Below are 24,666 nucleotides of genomic sequence, written 5' to 3'. Positions count from 1 at the left end.
TGCTTCCTTATTAGCGAGCAAGGAGCCCGCTTCTCCCTTTGCCTGCCTCTCCCCCCACTTGTGCTCTCTCTCTCTGACAAGTAAATAAAATAAAATCTTAAAAAAAAAAAACAACATATATATATATATATATATATATTTCAAACTCTAGAACAACCATAGAAAGTTTTTAAAAGAAGTATAATTGATATGCTAAGAGGAACAAATGGAATCATAAATTACTCAGCTAAAACCAAAGAAAGTAAAACATGTGAAGACAAAAGATACAAAACACAAGTGAAATGAATAGAAAACATTTATAAATATGATAAATATTAATGCAACTGTATCAATAATCATTTTAAATGTGAAAGATCTAAACATATTAATTAATAAAGAGACTGGCAGAGCAGATAAACAAAACGAAACCCAACTATATGTGGTTAGATATAAAAACACAGATTAAAAGTAAAGTGATGGAGGTGGTTGGGGGATGAGCAAAATAGGTGAAGGGGATTAAAAGGTACAAACTTCCAGTTCTAAAATAAATAAGTCACGGGGATGAAAAGTACAGCACAGGGAGTATAGTCAATAATATTGTAATAACTTTGTATGATAACACATGGTAACTAAACTTAGCATAGTGAATGTTGTATAATGTATATAACTGTCAAATGGCTATGTTGTATGCCTGAAACAGTGTAATATTGTATGCCACCTACACTCCAATTAAAAAATTTTTTTAAAGGCAGTTAGCAAAAGGACTGACTTTTATGAGGAAAACCTAGGGGGAAGAAGAGAAAATCATATTCAAAGTTGAAAGCTGGTGACTAATAATATTAATTTGAACATTAAAATCCATTTTATACTCCCTCCACCCCAAAAATAAAAGGACGGTGAAAGATATACCACACTAACAGTAATCAAAAGAAAGCTGGAGTAACTATACTATTGTCAGACAAAGCAGACTTCAGAGTACGGTTACTATCAGAAATGAAGAGGGACATTACATAATGATAAGGAGGTCAACTCTTCACAAAGACATACAATTCTTAAGGTCTGCACTCCTAACACAAAGCATCAAAATATGAGCAAAATCTGATAGAACTGCAAGAAGAAATAGAAAAATCCACTAATTATACTTGGAAACTTAGCACAACTCTATCAGTGATTGACAGATCTAGCAGGCAGAAAATCAGTAAGATGTATTTGAACTAAGCAGCACCATCAATCAATTGGATCTAACTGACATTTATATAACACTTCAACAACAGAAAAAAACATTCTTCTCACGCTCTTGTGGAACATTCACCAAGGTAGACTGCATTTTGGGACATAAAACACACCTTAACAAATTTAAAAGAACAGAAGTCACATAAAGTATGTTCTCAGACTACAATGTAATTAAACTAAAAATAACTAACAAAAAGATAGGTGGACTATCCCCAAATACTTGGAAATTAAACAACGCACTTCTAAAATATTTTGAACTAAGTGATAATGAAATTACAACTTACCAAATTTGTGGGATACAGCTAAGGCAGTACATAGAGGGAAAGTTATAGCATGAAATGTATCAATTAGAAAAGATCTAAAAATCAATAATCTAAGCTTCCACCTTAGAAATCTAGAAAAGGAACAATATGAATTTAAAGCAAGAAGAAGAAAAAAAAAAAATTAAAGTAGAAATCAATGAAATAACAACAGGAAATCAGAGAAAAATCAACGAAACCAAAACTAGTTGTTTGAGAAGATGAATAAAATAGATAAACCTCTAGCTAGCTTAACCAAGAGAAAGAATGAGAAACGACACAAATTACTATCAGAAATAAAAGCTTCTTTCATTGCTAATGAGCCCATGAACATTAAAAGGATAATAAATGTTATAAATAACTCTATGCCACAAATTTGGTAATTTATAAAATGAATGGATTTCTCTAAAAGATACAATCTGCTAAAACTCATGCAAGAAGAATAATCTGAACAAGCTTATAACTATTGAAAAAAATTGAACCGGATTTATGGTTTCCCTGGTGAATTTCCCCAAACATTTAAGGAAGAAATGATACCAATTCTCTATAGTCCCTACCAGAAAATAGGAGAGTACATTTCCTGATTCATTACATAAGACCAGCATTACCCTAATACCAAAACCATACAAAGACTGAACAACTATAGACCAGTAGCTCTCGTGAACACAGATGTAAAAATCCTCAAAAGGGACACCTGGGTGGCTTAGTTGGTTAAGTGTCTGCCTTCGGCTCAGGTCATGATCCCAGGGTCCTGGGATCGAGTCCCGTATCGGGCTCCTTGCTTCTCCCTCTGCCTGCTGCTTCCCCTGCTTGTGCTCTCTCTCTCTGACAAATAAATTAAAAAAAAGAATCTTAAAAAAAAAAAAAAAGCAATTACAACGAAAATGCCAACATGCTTTTTTTGGGATCTCTAGAAACATTCTAAAGTTCATTTGAAAGGATAATTATCTGTACATGTACCACGTCCAATTTATAAATCACTCTAATTTCAAAATCTAGCATAGTGCCTGGTATAAATGCTTGAAAAAAATTGAGAAACACCCTGAAAAAGAAAAATTAGGAGGGGGATCTTGCCATATCCAACATTAAAATTTAAAGTGATGGTATAGGGGCACCTGGGTGGCTCAGTCAGTTAAGCGGCTGCCTTTGGCTCAGATCATGATCCTGGGGTCCTGGGATCGAGTCCTGCATCAGGCTCCCTGCTCAGCCAGGAGTCTGCTTCTTCCTCTCCCTTTTCCCCTCCCTATCGCTTGTGCTCTCTCAAATAAATAAATAAAATATTTGAAAAAAAAAAAAAAAAGTGATGGTATAATAAGGACAGAGACCAGTGGAGTAACAAGTAATTCAGAAATAGACAAAGCATACAGGAATTTAATATATAACAAGTGTGGAAATTCAAACACCCAAGGAAAGATAAACACCAATATGTTAGCCATTTGGAAAACAATAAAGCTAGATTCATACTTCACTTTATACATGAAACTAAATTACAGATGGATAAAAAAGTTAAAAAATTAAAGTAGTGGAGGGCAACAAAATGTGTATTATGTGATCTAAGAGCGGAGAAGATCTTTCTAAGCATGAAATAAAAACCATTAGTTTTTCTAGTCTGTCCACTAAAACGTCTAGAATAATAGCCAACTCAAAAGCAATGGATACTCCCTGGAACCTAGACTAAATACCATTTCCCATTAAAAGACCTCCTTGGACAAATTTGATTCCATGTATGTAGCAGGAACATTTTGTCTAACAGAGAACAAGGAAACTGTCAAAGACCTATTAAGATCTGCATTTTGGGACATAAATATGGGACACTTATATTAAGATCAACCAAAGGAACTGGGAACCAGCATGAATAGGCCTTTACTGGCTAAAGACGGGACAATTTGATCATCAAGAAATAATAACTGCAATGGACTAAAATACCTCAAATATTTTTAAATTCATAAGTTCATTTATAATGATACTGAAAACAAAAACAAACAGAATCCAAACTTCATGGGACACCTTTGAAGAATACAAGTAAATAATGCAATATTTTGAAAATTGGTAAATAAGAGCTATCATAAATAACCTATCTAGCCTTTTCTTTAGGAACTTACTATTTCTCAGAGAAATCAAAGAGTTGGTAAGAGGGGAACATTTACATTTTACAACTCTTAATGGAATGATGGATTTAGGTGATGACCCTCAACGGCTGTTGACATCACAAAAAAAGAGACAAGATATTACATATCTCCTGATGGAAGTACACAATGCCACTTTTAAAATGCTCTTCATAAAACTGAAATAATTGAGAGAAGAGCAAAGGGAGAGAGAATCTGAAGCAGACTCTGCGCTGAGCGCGAGCCTGATCCACAACTCTGACCGAACGACCACGAGATCACAACCGAGTTCGCCGCTTAACAGACTGAGCCACCCAGGTGCTCCTGTACTGAAACTTTTCTAACCATCCCAGCACTGCATTAACTGTCCGCTATGCTGCCAACTATCTTTTTATAGCACTTATTTATACCATAAATTTGTTTTTGGATGTGCTTCTTTAAAAGCTGAGAATGATCTTTTTTATTTCTAACTCCAAGCACATATACCCTCCTAGAGGGTACTTGGTAAATATTTGCAGAATCAAACTGAATTAAAATTGTAGCATCTAAAAATGGCTTTAAAAAATGACAAGCTCTGGGAAGCCTTGCTGAGTCTTATTCAAAAAAGACTTCCAAAGAGGAGGCACAGATCAAATTTTGTAGCAAGACGGGAAATCGTGTTGTGCATTTAGGCTCATTAACTCTTCCAGCAACTTTTTCTCTTGAAATACTATAAGCGCTTCATCTAAAGCAGCTATTCTCAAACTTTTTAGTCAACAAACAGTATTAGCTGACTACCTACTCCATCAGCTTCCATTTACATGGAAAGACAAAAACAAAATCTGAAAAAAGTAAAGAATACAGTTGACAATGGTGAAAATAGTTTCAAATTAACTTACAACATAAACAAAACAAGATGGTCAAAACAAACAAATCAAAGAAATAATCGGAGACCACCGAAAGCACGGACTTGTAAACTACCTTTTGACAAACAGATTTTACACTATAATCTAGTACACACCTACCTATATTATATACATATGAAACTGAAAACAATAGTTACCTTTACTACCATGATGGAATCTGATATATTTTATTCATTTTTTTTTTATTGGGAACAAAACAAAACCAGCAAAAACCCGCAAGTAGAGATCTGACAAAATGATTTCATGACACCACTACTGGGTTGAGATTTAAAGTTTGATGAACACTGTCCAAAGAAATTGTGCATACTATTAATAATCCCTAAGCTACAGTGATAGCCACAATCCCACAACAAACCTGTATATGAAGTTTACAGTAAAGTATGTAGTATATCACAAAAATTATGAATAGCAAATATAATTTTTTAAAGAATATGGTAATTTCTTCTATCAGCTAAAGTGAAATGGAAATTTGATATCCATAAAGTGAAGGGTATTATGTCTATTAAGACAAGTGCCTTAGTCCTATACCTCTAAAAAAGTGACAAAGCAAAGGGTCTTGGCTGAGCACTGTTAAAAGAACTATTTTATTTAACCAACATTATTCGCAAGTATTTTGCAAGTGTAAGAAAGCCCTATTTTAGGAAGTTCAATTCTACTCATTGTTCATCTTAGTTATTAAATTGTAAGATGATATGGCTTTAAAAATAATTTTCATGGGGTGTCCAACCCAAACTCAAATTTAAGACTAATCAGTCTTCCTAAAAGATTATTATCTTTAAGTTGCTACAATACAGAAATTCAATAGCTGCCACCAACAACAAAACCTATCTCTTTTCATAGTCAAATATGAAATCAAATGCTTAGCTGATTTTCTTTTGTTAAAAGCTAATACTGAAACACATTCCCCAATAACCTACCATTAGGCAATGAAGCTCTTTCTACCATTTATATAAATTTCTTAGCTTAGGTACCACTGGACCTACATAAACATCCCTCTTAACAGGAAGTATTTTTGCTAAAAGACTTCAGTGGTTTCAAAAGAAAATTTTCATGAAAGTATAGATGACAGAAATGTAAATATAAAAGCATTCCAGAACAAAGAGCATTTATGTGTATCAAATAAAATTGCCATTTACTTTTTACAAGACTGCCACAGACACATGAAGTTGTGTCCAGGTTTTCTCACTGGATCCCCTTGCTGACTAGATGCACTGAATGGAGAAGGCTGGGAAGTGTTAGGCTGGCTCTGCACTTGCACAGCTGGTGAAGGCGTCAGAGGAGTGTTCTGTGAAAAAACACAACCACGTAGTTTGTGAGGTGACACTGAAAGGCATTCGTATTTTATAGTATAGGCATAAAATGATTATAATGACGATTATATGATTACATTGATAGTTATGCACTTCTAACATAAAATTTACATTTGTAGTTAATGATTTTTTAAAAATTCTTTAAAAAAGATAATTATTTTTATAAAGATAATTAGGAAGTCAGGTTCTTTTATTTCATCTGAACCACAAAGGCAAGATCACATTGTTATTGTTACAGGATATACATTATTTAGAATTAAGAATTTTTAGATTAATAAAATTAGGCAGAAACACAATTATAGATTAAAATGAGGACTAAATCTACTATAAATGCACCCATTTGATTTACTTACGTACATTCTGCACAAGAACAAATCAATTGCAAATTATTATTTCTTAGCATATTTTTCCTTTTAGATTTTTTAATGACTACAACATAAAACAATCATAGCAAAAAGCAAAGAAAATTTCTGATGTTAAAAATGAAGTAACCGTAAGCAGAATGTTGTAAAAATTATTTTATAGTAAGCCATTTTAATTTTAGTCTTTAAAGTTGTTCAGTTACAGCTTTTGATGGACAATACAAGTAAAAATCCTAATTGTACATATAAGTCTTTTAAATATAAGCTATGTTTTCTTCTTCTGTATTCCATCCCTTTCTCTCTGAAAAATACATAATTATAATAAAGCTTAAAAGAATTTGAGGCAAATATTTTCTTTGAACCTTAACTCAGATTTTATTCATTAAAAAAATGTATCACAAAGGGAAAAATAATATTGAATTTTTCATATAGAAATGATAGCATACCATTTTCAAAGCACTTTTTAATGGCAATAAATTTAAACTCTGGAAAATATTAAATATACTTGTTCACTTACAGGGTAATATTGGTTGCTGCAAACGTCAGATTAAAAGCCATAAAAATTAGGAAAAAGACAAAACACAGTAAGGCTAGAGCATAAAAATGAAAAAAAGGAGAATAAAATGCTGAAAAAAAGTTTAGAAATGTGAAGTCATAAGAACTTTTGAGTTCCAAGCTCTAAGAAAAAAAAAAATCTACTTTTGGGATGTGATTGAAGTTGTTTCCATAACAGGGTCCCACCCTTAAGATTTTTCAATATGGTCAGTGAGAAAACATATACATGCATATACATGCATGAAAAACAGGTGTCATGGATATGATGTGGACTTTCTAGTTTGACACATCAGTACTCAAACTTTCAATTTGCTCTTTAAACTAGTTATGTGACCCTCGGCAACCTGTTTAACCTCTGTGATCTTCAGTTTCCTCACCTATAAACTGTTAAGTAATGAAATCTAGGGTAAGGAATGGTGGGAAGAGACTAGAGAAACTATAGATGAAGAGCCTAGTTCTAGATTCTCAACAAATGGCAACAGTTACTATTATTATTATTACGCTAGAAGTCCAAATAGAGAAGGGAAACCATACTTTGGAGGAAAGATAATGAGTTTGCTTTGGGGACACTGACAGATCACCAACTACAAATGTCTATTAATAGAAGTTAATGCTGGAAACACGTATCTGACAATCGTTCACCTGGGAATTCTTAAAGCCATAAAAACTGATGCTGAGAAAGCACACAGAAAAAAAAAAAGGGGGGATCAGAGACAAAGGAATGGAAGGTAACATTAGAATTAAGTCTATCAAAAGAATTACTCAAATTGCTTCCCTGAAATGAAAATATTCAATAAAAATCCAGGAAATGCTAATAAGAGGGAGTAACCAAGAGGATCCATTTCAGCCAAATACAAATATTAAGAGAGTAACAAGTTACAAATACCCCAGAATTTTCATTAAAGGGTAAATCTGCCAGAAGCATCAAATTCCCTCAGATTGAACCTTTTGGTTCCCTATACTATTACTGTTTAAATTAGGTATTTTATTGAATATCTTGTCATGTATTTGTAGATTAAGCTTATTTTTATTTTCATAAGTGCTAACAAATCTTTATCCTTTTTTTTCCATTGTGGAACTCTTATTTGGTGTCACATAGAAAATTTAACAAGGAATCACAAGGTATTTTGACCCCAAATGTGAATGAGGGATGTGGCAAGGATGACTGAAATTAATCTAAGCTATTAAATTAAGAATGAATAAAGACGCATTAACCAAATGCAACGTGTAAAAAACTTGTGGATCTTACTTCAAACGAGTTGTTTAAAAAAAAAAAAACAAAAACCATGTTGTTTTTAAAAGACAACTAGAGGGGCGCCTGGGTGGCTCAGATGGTTGAACGTCTGTCTGCCTTCGGCTCAGGTCATGATCCCAGGGTCTTGGCATGGAGCCCCATATCGGGCTCCCTGCTGAGCCGGGAGCCTGCTTCTCCCTCTTGTGCTCTCTTCCCCTGCTTGTGCTCTCTCTGTGTCAAAAATAAATAAAATCTTAAAAAAAAAATAAACGACAACTAGAGAATAATGAACTGGGTGTCAGATAATATTAAACACATTACTATTTCTGTTGGATGTGATTTGGTATTGGAGAGAGAGATCTAAATAGTTAAAAGTACTCAACTATTTGAGAAATGGATTCTGAATTATTATTGGCAAAATGCAATAATGTTTGATATTTGTTTTAAAGTACTCCAAGAAAAAAAAAATGATAGTGGTGAAGAACAGATGAAACTAAAAAGGCAAAATGGTAATAATATTTTAAGCTAGGTGATAGATACATGAAGACTTATTAGCTCTACTTTTGTATATGTTGGGGAAAATTTTACAATAAAAAGTAAACAAATGACAAAAAGAATTAAATAGGTCTAAATATATCACTGAAACAAAAAGAATTAAAGTACTTTTTTAAAAAAAAGATTTTATTTATTTATTTGAGAGAGAGAGAGAGAGCAGGAGCAGAGGGTGGGGAGAGGGAATGGGAGAGGGAGAAGCCAGTGGGGCTCGATCCCAGGACCCTGGGATCATGACCTGAGCCAAAGGCAGACACTTAACCAACTCAGCCACCCAGGTGCCCCAAGAATTAAAGTACTTAATAGAACATACCAAATGAGAAATTCCAAGAGTCATATTTCCTTTGACCGCAGGGGTTAATATTTTTAGGTTTCCTCTTGTTATTAAAAAATTACATATTCCTGGGGCGCCTGTGTGGCTCAGTCAGTTAAGCATCCTACTCTTGATTTTGGCTCAAGTCATGATCTCAGGGTCGTGAGCTCCAGCTCCGCAATGGGCTCTGCACTCAGTTCGGAGTCTGCTCAAAAGACTCACTCTCCCTCTTCCCCTCTGCCCCTCCCCCCAATAAATACATACATACATAAATAAAAATTAATTAATTAATAAAAAGAATTAGGTCTTTTACATGATAGTGCAAAATATAGTTCTTTTAGGATGTGTAAGTTTACTTTTTCTTAACCTTATTATTGACTATGAATTGCTAGATCATTAGCCATAACCCTAACTCAAATGTAAATGTAAAAGTAGGTTTCAAAGTCAAAGTTTTTGGAATGATCCCTCTTGAGGAATATTCTCATCCACTCTATTGAGGAAGAGCTATTTTTTTTATATTACAGGTTTTTTTTTTTTTTTCAAATCAAAGCCACAAATCCAGCAGTGAGTGACCAGAAAAGTAAAATTACACAAAAGATGCAAAACAACTATGTGATTCATTCTGCAATGTAATTAACTAAAAAAGTTAACGCAGCAGTTTTATTAATGCTCTTTTTGTTAAAAAAAGAAATTTTAACTTTGCTTTCTTCTATCATCTTTTCAAGAGTATGCTTTCCTCTGTCATCTTTTCAAGAGTAAATTATGGCTAAAAATTCTAGATTACAGTGATAATATTTTTTTAAGATTTATTTATTTGAGAGAGAGAGAAACCACACAAGCAGAGGGAGGGGCAGAAGGGAAAGAATCCTCAAGCAGACTCCTCGCTGAGCACAGAGCCCCAAGATCATGACCTGAGCTGAAATCAAGAGTCGGATGCTTAACCGAATGAACCACCCAAGCGCCCCTAGAGTGATAATATTTTCTGATCTAAGACTTGGGATTTGAGGCTCTTAAAGCCTTACGTTCTTAATACTAAACTTTAAAAACCTTAGAAAGATGAAAATTTAAACACTTCAATCTGTGTTAGAAGATACAAATTCATAGTCTCGTCTCAAAATTCTTTACTAGGTAGTAATGAAACACTGTGTTCAATTCTAGCTACATTTTGAAAGCCACTTATAAAATGGAACTCACTGAGATAAATAGGATGATGAATAAACCAGAACCCTGACACCTAAGATCCAACTGAAGAAACTGAGAAAGTATATTCTAAAACATAGGCAAGTAAGGAGAGATACTCTGAAGACGTCGTAGGGAACAAAAATTTGATTTACTCTAAATGTGACATAAAAGTGATTACTTAGTCTAAATGTACAGATCTTTTAAGAACAGAATTAAGGCAATTATAGAAATCACTGGAAAAGAGATCTTTGTGAGTGTGGGAAAGCAACTTCAATTCTTAAAAATGAGGGTTTGGGACAAGATAATATCTAAGATTCTTTCTGCTCTAATATTCCCTCATGTTCTTAAACTAGCAAGTTTTTTACTCTTATGAAGTATAAACCTCGATAATCAATACATACCAAGACTGGCTTATAAGGACACATTGAAATGCAAACAAAAAATTATGTTTAGTGGTAATGCCTTTCTTAGTTTTTACAATGTGCTACTACTCTACAAATCTAAGCAGTAGTACTCTTAAGAAAATACTGAAATAATTCCTGTGGCTCTTGCTAAAATGATCTTGGCTATGACTAAATGCTGCCCCCTTGAGGCTACAGATCTGCTTTCTGATGGGTTGATTAACTTCAAGCTCTTTATCAAAGGAAGGAAGGGACCAGGAAGATACCAAAATTGAGTGTCACACAGAACCATATCAGCAATGATTCCTATGTGAAGGACACGGAACTGAGGAAAGGCACATATAAAACACCTTAAACAAATACATCCTTAAGTAAACTATTTTTATATACAAGAATTTAGCATGTCTTCAGATCATGGGATTAACAGCTATTGTTCTGTTCTGTTCAACATGTGTTTTACATGCTCCTGAAAAAGGCAAATCTTTAGGTAAATATTTATAATTATTTTTCTTTTTTTATTCATTTTTATTTTTTATGTGCCAATCTAGTTTTATGCCTCCAGAAGATACCAATTCATGCACAGATATCCTACAGCTTGCAAATACAACAGACTGAAAATAAGCAGCTACAAATAAAGAAGTTTGCCTTGAAATAGGTACAATTTATTTTGTATGTATTTATACGTACCACCCAGCTAAATACTACTTAAACACAAAATCTGTGGTTATATCATTTGCTTTCATAGATCTGTCTCCTTTTCTGTTAATTTTTTTTTCTGTAATGAAATTAATATAGCTGATTAATGGGAGTGAAAGGAAACAAAATTGAGAAAAGAAACATGAAATAACATGTTCAATGGTAGTAGGAAGGATTACCTGTTGGCCATTCTCAGCAGGGACATTTCCCTGCAGTCTTTCCAGCCCTGAACATTCTGCAAGTCTGAAAGTCCCTCCTTGGGGTCCAGGTGCCTCCTTAACATCCCTAGACCCCTTGCAATGGTAGAAATAACAAGCTTTGGCTGAAAAATCACATTTAAAATCCTCTATTTCATCTACCCCTTTAAAGCACCAATTCAAATAGTGAATAAAATGGTGTTAAACCAAGTTCTATATAAAAGAAACCTGAAGAATCTGGGCAATAATGGAAATGGTTTTCTATTAGTAGGCTCTTAAGAAGGCCAACAGCTGACCCTTCAAAAGGAAATTTATGATCCTACCTTGAACAGTTGATCTTTTTTAGCCTTTATAAGTACTTTATTCCCATATATGAAGGTAAAATACTGCTGTACTATTACTGAATGCCTAACTATGTAGCAGTCACCCTGCTAAGTGTTACACGTAAGAATCCCAGTTAATTCTCTCTCTCATAGACACACGCATGCTATCTCTTTTTTCCTTGCAAAGTTTTAAATTTGTACATGCCAACCAAACACTAATTTTAAAAATAAAGAATGTAGCCATTTTAAATGGACTATATTCTTCGGGACAATATATATTAAAAAACAAATTTTTCATATTAGGAATAAAATGTAATAATTTTTTTTTTAAAAGATTTTATTTATTTATTTGACAGAGACACAGCGAGAGAGGGAACACAATCAGGGGGAGTGGGAGAGAGAGAAGCAGGCTTCCCGCGGAGCAGGGAGCCCGATGTGGGGCTCGATCCTAGGACCCTGGGACCATGACCTGAGCCGAAGGCAGACGCTTAACGACTACTGAGCCACCCAGGCGCCCCTAAAATGTAATAATTTTATGGCTTGAATTAGATACATATATGTCCAATGTGTAAAGAAAAAAGTTTTAGCATTCATGTCCTAAAATTATAATTTAATGCTACTCACATTCTGTAATATAATAGTTCAAATAATCAGTATGTTATATATAAAAGGGCTTTCTAGAACTTTTCAATGAAATCTTGTAAAATAGTGGAGAAATGGGTTAAGAGAATGAATCTTTGTTTCAGACACACACCCAAGTGGTTCAGTCCTGGAACCACTTCACATTAGTTGGTGACCTTGGGTGAGTTATTCTGTAGCTTGGAGCCTCATCTCTAAAACAGTAATAACAATTTTTACTTCACAGAGTTATTTTAAGGATTAAATGAGAAAATGCTTTAGTACCAAGTTCCTAACACAGGTCCTAGTCTTAACAAGTATTGTTGGTTCTTAAGTATCATTATTGAATATAATCACACTGGAAAATTAAGGACACACAAAAAAATGAGGGTTGATAATTCCACAGTAATGGAGTTTTTCTCTCATTTGGCTTAGTCTATAACTATTTAGGATTATAAGAGAATCTGAGGAAAAAACAGTCAGGAACATAATCAAGATGAACTGAGAAATTATAAATATAGGAAAAAAATACATAAAAATCAGCTTTACTGAACGCTTACTATATGCCAGACACTGCACTACTTTAAAAAATTTTTACTGTGTTTAATAAATGAAAAATTCAACTTGTAGCAGTTTGTCTGAGTAAAATTGCCTTGTTTTTCGCTAAAACTCAGTCCTAATTATTGCCATGTACACATCAACTAAAGAATACTCAATGTATTTAGGTACCTTGCAATAAAAATAAATCCAAGCAATACAGTACTAATGTATGAATTAAAATCTCCTTATGCCCCCCGACAGCACTGTCCAGTTTTATCCACTCACATGAAAAAAGATGCACATCAGTGGATGAACTGTTCTGAAGCAAGGGATTCTTTGTTCTTTCATCTTTCATTTTGCTCCTCCCTCCACCCCCAGATTTGGTACTATTGCCAACAATGGCCATAGATCTGCTGTAAACACCAAAAGCGCAGAGAAGAAGCCCAAGTCAGAAGAGTGCCAGCAGAGTTGGCAATAGTCACAGAAGGCTCTGGCTATTTAGTACTTAGGAAAGAGAATGAAGGAAAAGTCATCCAGGAAATTAGGTTAAAGACAACTGTTAAGCAAACCCCTAGTTTCAGTGGAAACAGCACACAAGATTGACCTGAAAATCTTTACAGGCAGAATGAACCCTCAATTCAGTAGCACTAGTCCTAGAAAACACTTTTATTTACTACAGGGTACAACAGAGATTGGATAGACTATTAAAGAGGGGATAACAGAAACATGACAGTAGGGCAAAGGAGTAAGAAACACAAAAGCAAGAATATCAGAACAGCTGAAAGAAATTGAAATTATAATACTTTTTAAAGAATAAAGGCAACTAAGTCAATATAAAAATATAACAAGAAAACACCTGATAAAGTACTTATGGGATTCATCTTTTTTACAAAAGAATGGTGAAAAGAGCCAGAAAAACACACTCGTGTCAAAATCAAATACAGAACCTCTGTTCTGAAGTGCTCTTAGTATATCCCGCACCACCCCCAGCCCCCCAAAGGAGACCAAAGGAGGCTAACTGACAATTAAAAAATTCTCCAAAAGATGTCAGATTAGCAAGTGCTCCTCTATCTTGGGTCTACAAAATTACTAATTTGGGTCTATAACAAAATTTAAAAGATTCTTTAAACCATGTGCTAAAGTTAACAACTGAGACGATTGTTTAATATGACAAAAAACACCGAAAAATAGGAGCGTGGGAGTCCGAGTACACTGGTGAGCTGACACAATTACCTTTTCAAGATGAGGCAAAGACCCAACAGTGCACATTCCCCTAAAATCCTATTTACAATGTTGACAGCAGAACGACTTACCTGTGGGACCACATTCTGTCCATATGGCGGCGGATGTTGCTGCTTTTGCTGAGCAGCACTTTCTATTGCTACTTTAGCTACCGTGCTGGGATCGGCTCCTGCCGGCACGGCAACCATTGTTGCGCTGCAGCCAGCATTGTTGGGGTCACTGATTGTAACAATCCTAACTCCTACTTTATTTGGAATTCCTGTGACTGTTTCCCTATCGTTATCCTCTGCCGGCCTCTTGACAGTTTTGCATTCTGCTGTGCCATTTGTAGACCGAACGTCAGATGACAGGGCCGGAGAATGGGACACTCTTGATCCTGAGTGGGGAACTGCTATGATCTGATGCCCCTGTATAACAGAGGTTGTAGAATGTGGAGAGACAACTACACTTGGGCGTTGCTGAGGCACATCTGAATTCAAACTTGAAGCTAGAGGTCCGTTAGGCAAGTCAGTACCACTAAACTGCGGTGCTGCCACATTTGGAGCCTCCTGCATACTGCTCACAGATGGCGAACCACCCAAAGTTAATATAGGTCCATTCGAAATTCTTTCTAGTTGATCACCTTTGGCAGTATCTTGCTGAGTGGCATCTAAAGTCCCTTGCGGTTCCATTGGAGATATCTCACCATTTCCTACATGATTGGAAGTTTTGTGATTTGGAATGTTTTTGCTTAAATGAGAACCATCTCCCTTATCAAAATCACAGATTCCATTAACTAGAGGTTTTTTCAAATCACTTTTGATATCCGGCATATCCATTTGTTCTGAGTTCTGTTTTCCAGATGTTCCATTCTCACCTAATTCTAACGATGGCCCATTACTGATTAGTGAGCACTGATTAGCCTCACTTTGAATTTTCCCTGAGTTTGAAGGAGGTAGACTTGAGTCACTGTACTTTCTCCCATTTAAAAGACTTCCCACCTGCATTTCATTTTCCTTTGTATCCCCATTGCTGGTGTTTGTGGTTCCTCGTCGGCAGGACGGGTTCTCCATGACTTCAATTTTACGTTCATGAACATGTAAACCTGTTGCTTCTTTTGCTTCTTCCTCCTTTTGGCAAATGATCTTATCACCTTTGAATGGGGGAGTAGCAGTAGTACAGGATGATTGTCCAGCTGGAGATGTCTGAGTGGCTGGAAGCGTTTGCACCTGAAGTCCAACTCCTGCCTGTGTTCCACTCATGGTAATTCCTGCTGGAGCAATGAGCTGAGTTGCATTTCCCTGACTCACAGTTGCAGTTGCAAAACTTGTATTTGGCACAACTGTTATGGTTACCTGGTTGCCAGAAGTCCCTTGGAAAATGGTGGCTGGGCTGTTCGAAATCAGTGGGCCTGGCAATATTTGTAAGTTTGAGATGGGCACAGTTTGCACTCCCCCTGTGGGTGGCATTGCACTTTGGACCAACTGAACGTTTTGCTGCCCAACCAACAGCTGCTGAGCTGAAGACTGCCCCTGTACGCCAAAACCTGCTGCTTGGTTATTGGCCACCTGGTATACCACCTGAGGGCTAGGAGCTCTTGCGTTATTAGGAGGAGGAATCTGTGGAGCCGGGAGAATTAGCTTACCACCGGGTGTCGAAGGACCACGCTTTGGAAGCAGCAGCTGTTTTATCAGACTTGACTCACCAGAAGCAGGCTGACCAACACCTGCGTTCGCCTGCTGTGGCGGGACTTGCATCTGTACTTGTTGGGGCTGCTGAACCTGTACTTGTACCTGCTGTGGTGAGGGTGCTGGTGAAAGCTGCTGCTGCTGCTGCCTTTTCACGGACAGCATCTGACTGACAGTAGGAGGTGGTCCCTGTGACTGAGCGGTGGAGGAAGATGACATGGCAGTAGGGACTTGGTTATTAGTAGCTGGGACAGGTGATGGCGAGGATGATGGAGTTAGGTTTGGTTGCCCAGTTAGCTGAACTGTCTGACCAGCTGGAAGAGCTGCTGGATTAGCAAGAACAATTTGGTGAATGGCTGGTGCGTAAGTCTGACCTTGTTGAGCTGGCTGGCTTACAATCACTACACTTTGTTGGGCTGGCTGCTGTGGTTGTTGAATGGGCTGCTGTACCACCGTTGATGAAACTTGCTGAGAAGGGAGAGGTTTTGGTGCAATGTTCTGAAACCCTACCCTTGAGGGCTGTGGACTTGGGACACCAGCAATGGTAACCATCTGTCCCGTAGCTACCTGAAAATTCTGTACTGAAGTTGCTGAGACAATATTGGATGCAGAAGTTGTCACATACTGTGAAGGTGCTATGATAACAGTGTCTTGCGGCTGGCTACCAGCTGATGTCTGTTGAGATGAAGTTTGCACAGGTTGGGGTGATGTGGTGATTAACTGTTGACCCTGTGAAACTGTAGAAGTACACGCTGGGATGTTTTGTACTCTGCCAAATATATGACTCTGTGGGACAGCTTGCTGAATTACCGTAACAGGAGCGCCCGAAGGTATCTGTCCTGGTACCACTGTGTGCAAGGGAGACTGCTGTGGAATTACAGACGGATGATGAAGCAATGTCTGGGAATTTACCACGGTAACAGGCTGTGGCCCTGTGCTGTGGTTCTGAGCCACAGAACTCGGAGCAGCTCCTCCTCCCACAGCAATGCTAACAGGAACTGCTGTCTGGGAGAGAGAATTCTGGATTACTGTAGCCTTGACGACTTCACAAGGAATTGGAGCTTTGTTTTGAATGACAGTCACTGGAGCACTCTGCTGCTGGTGGGTATGAACGGCAGGATTCGGTGGGATTCTTGGAACAGTCTGTGCCACAGTGTGAACACCTTGTACTGGAAAAGACATTTGTGTTGCAGTCAAATTTGAAGACTGGTTGGTAACAGAAGTCCTCTGAAAATGGTTTCCTACAGTTTGTGGTCCATGAGGGATTCCTGAAAATAGGAGGGAAAAGTCAAAATTCATAATGAAATGACTGAAAAGCTGCATGTAGGCATTGTATTGGTTAATACAAGAAAGAATCGTTTTAAGAAATTAACATCTAACAACTTTGCATCATACAAATATGATAAAAGTAACAGAATAAGCAAATAAGCTACTGGAAACACGAGGAAAAATTATACATTTTAAATTTATACAATATACAGTCAGTTTCATTTTGCTTTTTTGTTAAATTAGTAATACTTAAAACTCAAAAATTAATACCTGCAGGTGAAGGACTTGGGGATACATCAGGAACAGAATCAACACGAACAACAGGAGTAGAAACTGGTTGCTGCTGATAGTACATCTGAATGGGAAGTGGTATAGCCCTCCGTTTTACTCCTACTACATGAATATGTGCCTGCCCGTTGCTACTAGAATCCTCCACTCTCTTCACTGTATGATTTGGAAAGACCGTTCTGTAAAGTACACACATACTTAGTTTTCTTAACTAGCACACGAGCAAAAAACAGACTTCTAACATTGTTTACATGAACAGCAGTAGTATATTTTATTACTACAAATGTACGAACCAGTATGATTCATACATACTGTTATATTCTGCAAAGGTGGGAAGCAAAGAAAAAATATAAAAGATCAGTTCTCCAATTTTTAAAATCATTATTTATTAACATTGTTGGGTTTTAAATAATTCTATACTCTATATAATTAACAAAAAAGCTGCATCTAGGTAGTGTCTATTTTATGAACTGCAAAATATCAAAAGCCTCGATATTTGAAGAGTATTAGTTATAGACTGTTATTCAAGATTAAAAAGGGCAAAAGTCATGTCTTTAACATATTAAAGTAGTGTAGAAAAAAGTTTCTCCCTTCTCTTTCTTTGATAAGCCTCATAATGTTCAAACACAAACACCAGGTTTGATTTCCAAAATCCCCTTGTATTTAAATTTCTATCTTACTATAACCTAGCCAATACGAAATTTCAAGTAGTAGAAATATTTAAAACTAGATAGATGGTTCGTATTTTCTCTAAAGAGCAAGAGATGCTCTAGGTGATATAAATCAACTTTGTTTAAAGTCAACAACTATGCATCCTACCTAAGACATTTATAAAATCCAGTTGAAGTTAGGATTCCACCACGAGCTAATTTACTGCACGTTGAGAGGTACTCAGAATACATTTCTGCTCGAGAGACAGAACAATCTGGATTTACTTCAAAATGAGCATTTAGCCTAAAAAGGAGAAAAATAAATGGCATTATGCAATATATTATAGGAGATTTTATATTTAAGTATAGTAAAACCATTTGAAGGCAATGTCTTATAAAATAATATTTATGCCTGTTAATCAAATTTCACTTTCTCATATTAGCAAAAAATGCATGCTAGGTTTTAGACTGATGAAACCAAATAAAAGGAGATTAACTATTTAATCATATTTATTTTAGTATTAAAAAAATCATTAACAACAAATATAAAAACTGTGTTCACACCCCAGTGAGAACAGGATTGGTCTGTTGGCAACAAATATTCTACAACAAATCAATATCTACTCAATTTCCTGTCTTGCAATAATTAAAATATAACAGAAACTCCCAATAATGAGCTATTTCCATTGGAGATGTGGAAAATGGAAGAAAAACTGAACTAAAATTAAACTTTTGTTGTCTCTTGGAACAAATTCCTTAAGAAAAAAAACTCACCTAAGCTTCTCCCATGCCTCACACTTCCATTCCCCCATTTCAGAAACTTCTATTCCTAATGCATTACAAATTAACTCAAACTTCAGGTTGTCTTTTTCATATCGTGACTTCCATCCATATATGTTAGGACTGGAGGCCGAATTACCTTCATAGGATTCTTTTCTAGGACTTACTATACATATAACAGGCCAATTTACAGCTGTTTATATAAACCGAATCAAATAATACTTATGATTAAATAATTTTAAAATGATTCTCTCCTCCTTCCTCACTAGAACTGGCAGAAATGTGCAAATGGGATTTAGAAGACCAAATCTATACCTAACACACACACATTTTACTGTGCATGTGGTACAAACTTTTTCAAACTTTCATAATTCTTTGAGTACTGACTTTTCAAAAGACTAGGTACAAAAAACCTTTTTTGGTTTTAGTGTAGAAGATAAACATTTCCAAGTATTACTGGAAGAGATTCATCAAGTATAAGGTGTAAAAATATAGAAGGGGAGGAAAAAGCAAATAATTAGAGATATTTAAAAATATAAACCCGATTTTAGGCAAAGTGGAAAAGTCTAGAGAAAACTGCCACAGGAACAAAGATATGAAAGCACCAAAAATATGGAACACAGAATGACAGGAACATGGAATGGGAGACAAATAATGTTAGAGAATGGGAGAAAAGGGATCAAAGAAAGAAAATTTTTAAAGTAATACATCATCAGAAAGTGATCTTTTCTATTCAATCTGTTAATCTTCTAAAGAATTTAAGCTGGAATTCATAACTCTGTGGAAGCTACTATCCATGAGAAAATGAAATCTAACCAAGTCTACAATTTATTTTTTCAGGAAGTGGCTGATATATGACTAGTCAGTCTTCTCAATAAAATATTATTTTCAAGTTGCTTATTTCCATGTAAACCCACTAGCTATTGTATCATTTGACTCATTTTCCCTTACTGCGCCGAAAAAGGAAAAATTAACTATCAATGAACAAGAAGTACTGCTTGTGATGAAAAAGAAGGGACATTTAACAACAAAATCTGGTTTTATTTTCTTAAAGACAGTCCAGTTCAGTTTTAATAAAACATTAATTTAAGAAATAAAAATCCTATAATCTGACAAATCTTATTTTCTACAAAGTCAAAGATAACGCTTTAACACAAATTTTACTCCACAAAGAAGTTAAGTGGTGTAATTTTAATTCTGAAGATTCTGATGAACACTTCTCTTTCAAATTATTCTAAAATGCAGGTGAAATGGTTTTACATTGTCCATTCTTTGTGTAAATGATATTCTACTCTGACTAAAAAGAAATACAGAATAAAACATTCCGGATGACTGTTGAAATACATTTCCTTTTCTCTTTCGCTTTATTCTTCCCAAGGATAAAGCCTTAATAGAAATAAACCACTTACCACTGACAAGCAAACTTCTCACTATCTATTTCCACTATTCCTGGAGGTGGAGCAACATGCTGTGCTACAACTGCTCTGGAAGCTAAAGAAAAAAATACATTAGCTACATCATTTGTACAAACTTAGTCACTATATGCCATGTTTAGCTCATGGATACTGAAACAGTTAATATTCACAATGAGTATCTTTTAAAAAGGGTATAAGCATAATGAAAATATACAAATTTGAGAAAGGAGCACATATTATACCAGGCACTGTCTTTGATGCTTTATATAAACTCTTTACAATCATTCAAATAATAACAATAATATGGATTATATAGCTAATATAAACTTTTTTTCCCATGGGTCAGACACTGAGTTAAATACTTTATATATGAATTCTTCTGTGAGATGGGTACACATAAGGAAACTGAGACTCAAAGTGATTAAAATAACTAGCCCAAGGTCACACAGCTCAACACATCAGTAAATAAGAATCAGTTTGGTTATAGAAACAGATAGTATCAGAAAGAATCACTTCACTTCTGAATTTAAAAGATTAATATTGGGGCACCCAGGTGGCTCAGTCGTTAAGCGTCTGCCTTCGGCTCAGGTCATGATCCCAGGGTCTTGGGATCGAGCTCCGCATCGGGCTCCCTGCTCAGCGGGAAGCCTACTTCTCCCTCTCCCACTCCCCCTGCTTGTGTTCCCTCTCTCGCTGTCTCTCTGTCAAATAAATAAAATCATAAAATAAAAATAAAAATAAAATAAAAGATTAATATTAAACTCTGAAAGTGGCATATATATAACATTTCTGGGAAAGGGTGAACAAAAAGTCTGAACTAATTTAAAGTCCTACATTCAAGAAAGGATTTTCATAAGATTATTCTTCTGGGGAAAAAAAAATCTGTTGTAATAATAGTTTTCAAGTATACCTTTTGTCCTAAGAGAGGCAAGATGGTTGGGTAAAAATGTACTAGCTATTAATCTTAAAACACATACCAACTTCTGAGATTTTGCTTATGACATATTTTAAAACAATTCAAGTCCAATGTATAAATCATCTATTATTTTCTAACAAGTTGAACAGATCTGTAGGAAAATAAATGTTTTCTTTTCTGCTGTATATAAAGGAACTAATGAAAATATAAAAATATGGTAATATAAACTGTCATATTATGATAATTTAAATATGAATCTTAGATATTTATAAAATTAAAAATTATACTGTTTCATCAGCATTATTTTATAGTTTTTAAACTTATAAAATGGACCATTTTTCAAATAACATTTTAGCGAAACTCAGAATCCTCAAACAGAACAAATGTATTTCTAAACTATTGTTCGTTTTAATCTTATTTATAGGCCTAAATTTAATTATTCCCATTTTGCTAATGAAGAAAATAAAGCTCAGAGATTAAGTTTACAAAGGAACACATGATGGAAATGGCAGAGCTGTGTATAGCTGGAAAGCCTTCCTTTAGGGGTATTGGGATTTGAATCCAGGTCTGTCATATTTTAGACCCCATACTATGACATGCTATTTTTTTACAGAACAAAATAATTATAATCAAAACTATTTTCCTGGTGCAACCCCAGCTTATCTTTTCTTCTCCTAACTTGATGACACCATTAGAGAAAATATCTAAGCAGGGCCTGAACCTACTTGGAAATCTTCCTCCTTTTTCTTCATCAATTGTACTACGAGAGAATATACCCTATTCAGACTGAAATCTCCTGAATCAATTGATGACCATTTGAGTGAAATATTAGAAATTATGTTGAAATGATAAAAATTTTACGAATAATGCATAAAGAAGAATAAAGCAGCCACAATTAAATTAAGAATATAAACTGGAAACATAGAATTACTATAAAAGTGGCTACAAACTGAGAAGCACTGCCTTCAGGAAAGATACCTAAAGACTCATTCTAAATGATTCAAAGGTACTTCTACTTTAAAAGGAATCAACTTCCAGGGGCACCTGGGTGGCTCAGTCAGTTGAATGTCTGACTCTTGATTTCGGATCAGGTCATGATCTCAGGGTCGTGGGATCATGGGATTGAGCCTTAAGACGGGCTCAGAACTCAGCGGGGAGTTTGCTTGAGATTCTCTCTCTCCCTCTGCCTCTGTCCCTCCCCTACTTTCTCTCTCTCAAAATAAATAAAAATCTTTAAAAGGAATCATATCCTAGATGCTCAACCTTTTATATATTCCTTCCTTTCTAAAACTGCTCTTCTCCCATTTTGGAACAGAAAGTTTTAACTCTCATCCATCCTTTATAGCAATGCAGGTATGATTAAATGCATGGCTCTCAAGCCAGAGTGGCTGGCACCAGAGTTCCAGCACTTACTAGCTGTGTAACCACGGGCAAGTTAATTAACCTGTCTATAAAGTGGGGAAAAGTAACAGTACACTGACCTCATAGGTCATTATGAGGATTAAAGGAGTTTATATATAAGCCACTTAAAACAAAGCCTGGCACATAGTTAGCACTATATAATTGTCAGCTATGATGATGATGATGATGATGATGAATGACGTAAAAACCTCTAGGACACCAAAGGGAGAATTAGAATCATTAGAATCCACAAAGCTTCTTTTAACCAAGGTATTATGGTAGGGCTTCCTGTCTATATTTTATGGTGTTTTATGTATTATAGTTAAGGGCAATGTTGGGCTTGAGGTATTGAGTATTCTGGCCCTTTGGTGTGTTCTGAATTCAGACAGAGAGTGATGACAATTTTTGCTTAATGTTCTTTCCTCCTCTATCCTTTAACTACTGTTAAAAAGGGCATTACTTTTGAGGCAGAATCTTGTATAAGTAAAGCACAGAGAATTTTCTTAAAGAAGTAATGAAGGTGGTGGCATCTTATTTCATTCAGATGACAATCTCATGGCTAGTTTAACTATCTTAGAATTTTGAAGTAAGGAAGGTGTCATGGGAACACCTATTAACCATACTTTCTTGGAATGAAAAATAAAGTTGGACTTTTTCTAAGTAATGGAAAGTGAGGTTGATTAAGAAAAATACTTTTGATAATAAAGACTAACTTTATCAGGTTATGTGGGAGACATTTTCTATTGCTAAAGGGGAGAAATCTGCAGTTCTAAGGTTTTGACAAAAAAGTACTCAAAGCACATGATAAAAGCACCTTATCAAAAAACTGTACTGGTCTTGAACAATATTTCAATTTTCCTAACCCAGTGGTCCTCAAAGTATAGTCCCCTGACTTGAAGCATCAGCATCTCATGGGAACTTGTTTAGAAATTAAAATTCTTCGGTCCACCTGAATCAGAAATTCAGGGTATGGAGCCTAGAAATCAGTGTGTAAGCCCACCAGCCAATTCTGATGCACCCTGAAGTTTGAGAACTGCTATGCTAATATTTCTTGACTATATCAGCTTAAACAAGGTGCATCTAAGCAACAGTCAGCAAGTATATTTTATAGTCATATCTTGTTAATATCTTTTTGACATATTGCCGATAAAACTTAAAAGTAAATGTAATGACTGGGCAACAAATTCTTTTATGAGTCACATGTTAGTTCTCTGATTTCAACAAAATCAAAGAACTCAGTTGACAGATCGTTAAATATAATTTTAATAATTTTGGATAATTCTGAAGCTCAAAGAATTGTAAATTCTATCCTTAGCTATTCATTGATGTGAGCTAGATTTTCAAATTAAATCTATAAAAAGGAAAAATGGAGATAGGATTGATGTTGAACCCAGTTTCACTCTAGCAGTTAAAAAATATTCATTTTGGGACACACTGGAGTAACACTTTCCAGAGAACCACCTCATTAAGAGATGAACTTCCAATAGCTACTTTGTCATGTACTGTTGTTTCATGTAATTTATTTCAAAAACTTATAATGATAAAATTTTAAGCACTTAAAACTTTATAGAGTAACAGGAAATTGAAAAAGTTAAATTAAAATGTCTACATTTATAGCTGAGAAGTACTGATAGGGTGGAGGATATGAGTTAAAGGAGAAAGAGGGTACCATGAAATTTCTGATATTAAGAGTCTGTGTATTTTTTTAAAATGGATGATGGAAAATATCAAGATTCCACTCGATACAAAAAGTATTTTTTTACTTTAAAATGTCAATTTAATATACACAAAAAATTTTATTTACAACTTTAAATTATAATGAAGAAATTTAGATGTCAAACTAAAAGTGGGTGAAAGGTTACATAAGTTTTTATCGTGATGAGAAGTGAGCAAAACTTTTGAAGACGACCATTCCATAAGAAAATGGTATTAAACAAATGATGGGGGGTGGGGGGATAAACTATAAATGATAACTAATCAAACAATTAAAAGTTGTCATTCATGATGAGCAAGTAATAAAATGCTCACCAGTTCAAAAGTTTTAGGTCCTTAGAGGTTTATTCCCACCTCTATCAATAAATTACTATTTATATGAACAAGTCACAAACTCTAAACATTTAATTTTGTCCATTTGCCAAATGAGGGTGAAATCTTAGTTGGGGGGGGATGGGTTCATTTGTTGAGGTCACTGGTCAGTGAGGAGGCAAAATCAGTATCTTTCATTAAAATTACCC

General features: G+C 35.2%; 1 protein-coding gene across 1 annotated transcript in view; it reads right to left on the bottom strand.

The window, feature by feature from the left end:
- The window catches only part of ARID2 (AT-rich interaction domain 2), a 160,114-nt gene that overhangs the window by 26,997 nt on the left and 108,451 nt on the right, over window positions 1–24,666 (bottom strand). The window contains exons 12-16 of the mRNA XM_036119897.2: window positions 20,110–20,191; window positions 18,090–18,224; window positions 17,253–17,449; window positions 14,118–16,981; window positions 5,658–5,806 (exon numbers count right to left, since the gene is read on the bottom strand). Of these exons, the coding sequence (XP_035975790.2) occupies window positions 5,658–5,806; window positions 14,118–16,981; window positions 17,253–17,449; window positions 18,090–18,224; window positions 20,110–20,191 (3,427 nt within the window). The remainder of the gene's footprint in view (window positions 1–5,657; window positions 5,807–14,117; window positions 16,982–17,252; window positions 17,450–18,089; window positions 18,225–20,109; window positions 20,192–24,666) is intronic.

The sequence above is a fragment of the Halichoerus grypus genome, chromosome 6 (genome assembly GCF_964656455.1).
Source record: "Halichoerus grypus chromosome 6, mHalGry1.hap1.1, whole genome shotgun sequence".
NCBI lineage: Eukaryota > Metazoa > Chordata > Mammalia > Carnivora > Phocidae > Halichoerus > Halichoerus grypus.
The sequence above is the reverse complement of the archived record's forward strand: the minus strand, read 5'-3'. Positions and strand labels throughout refer to the sequence as shown.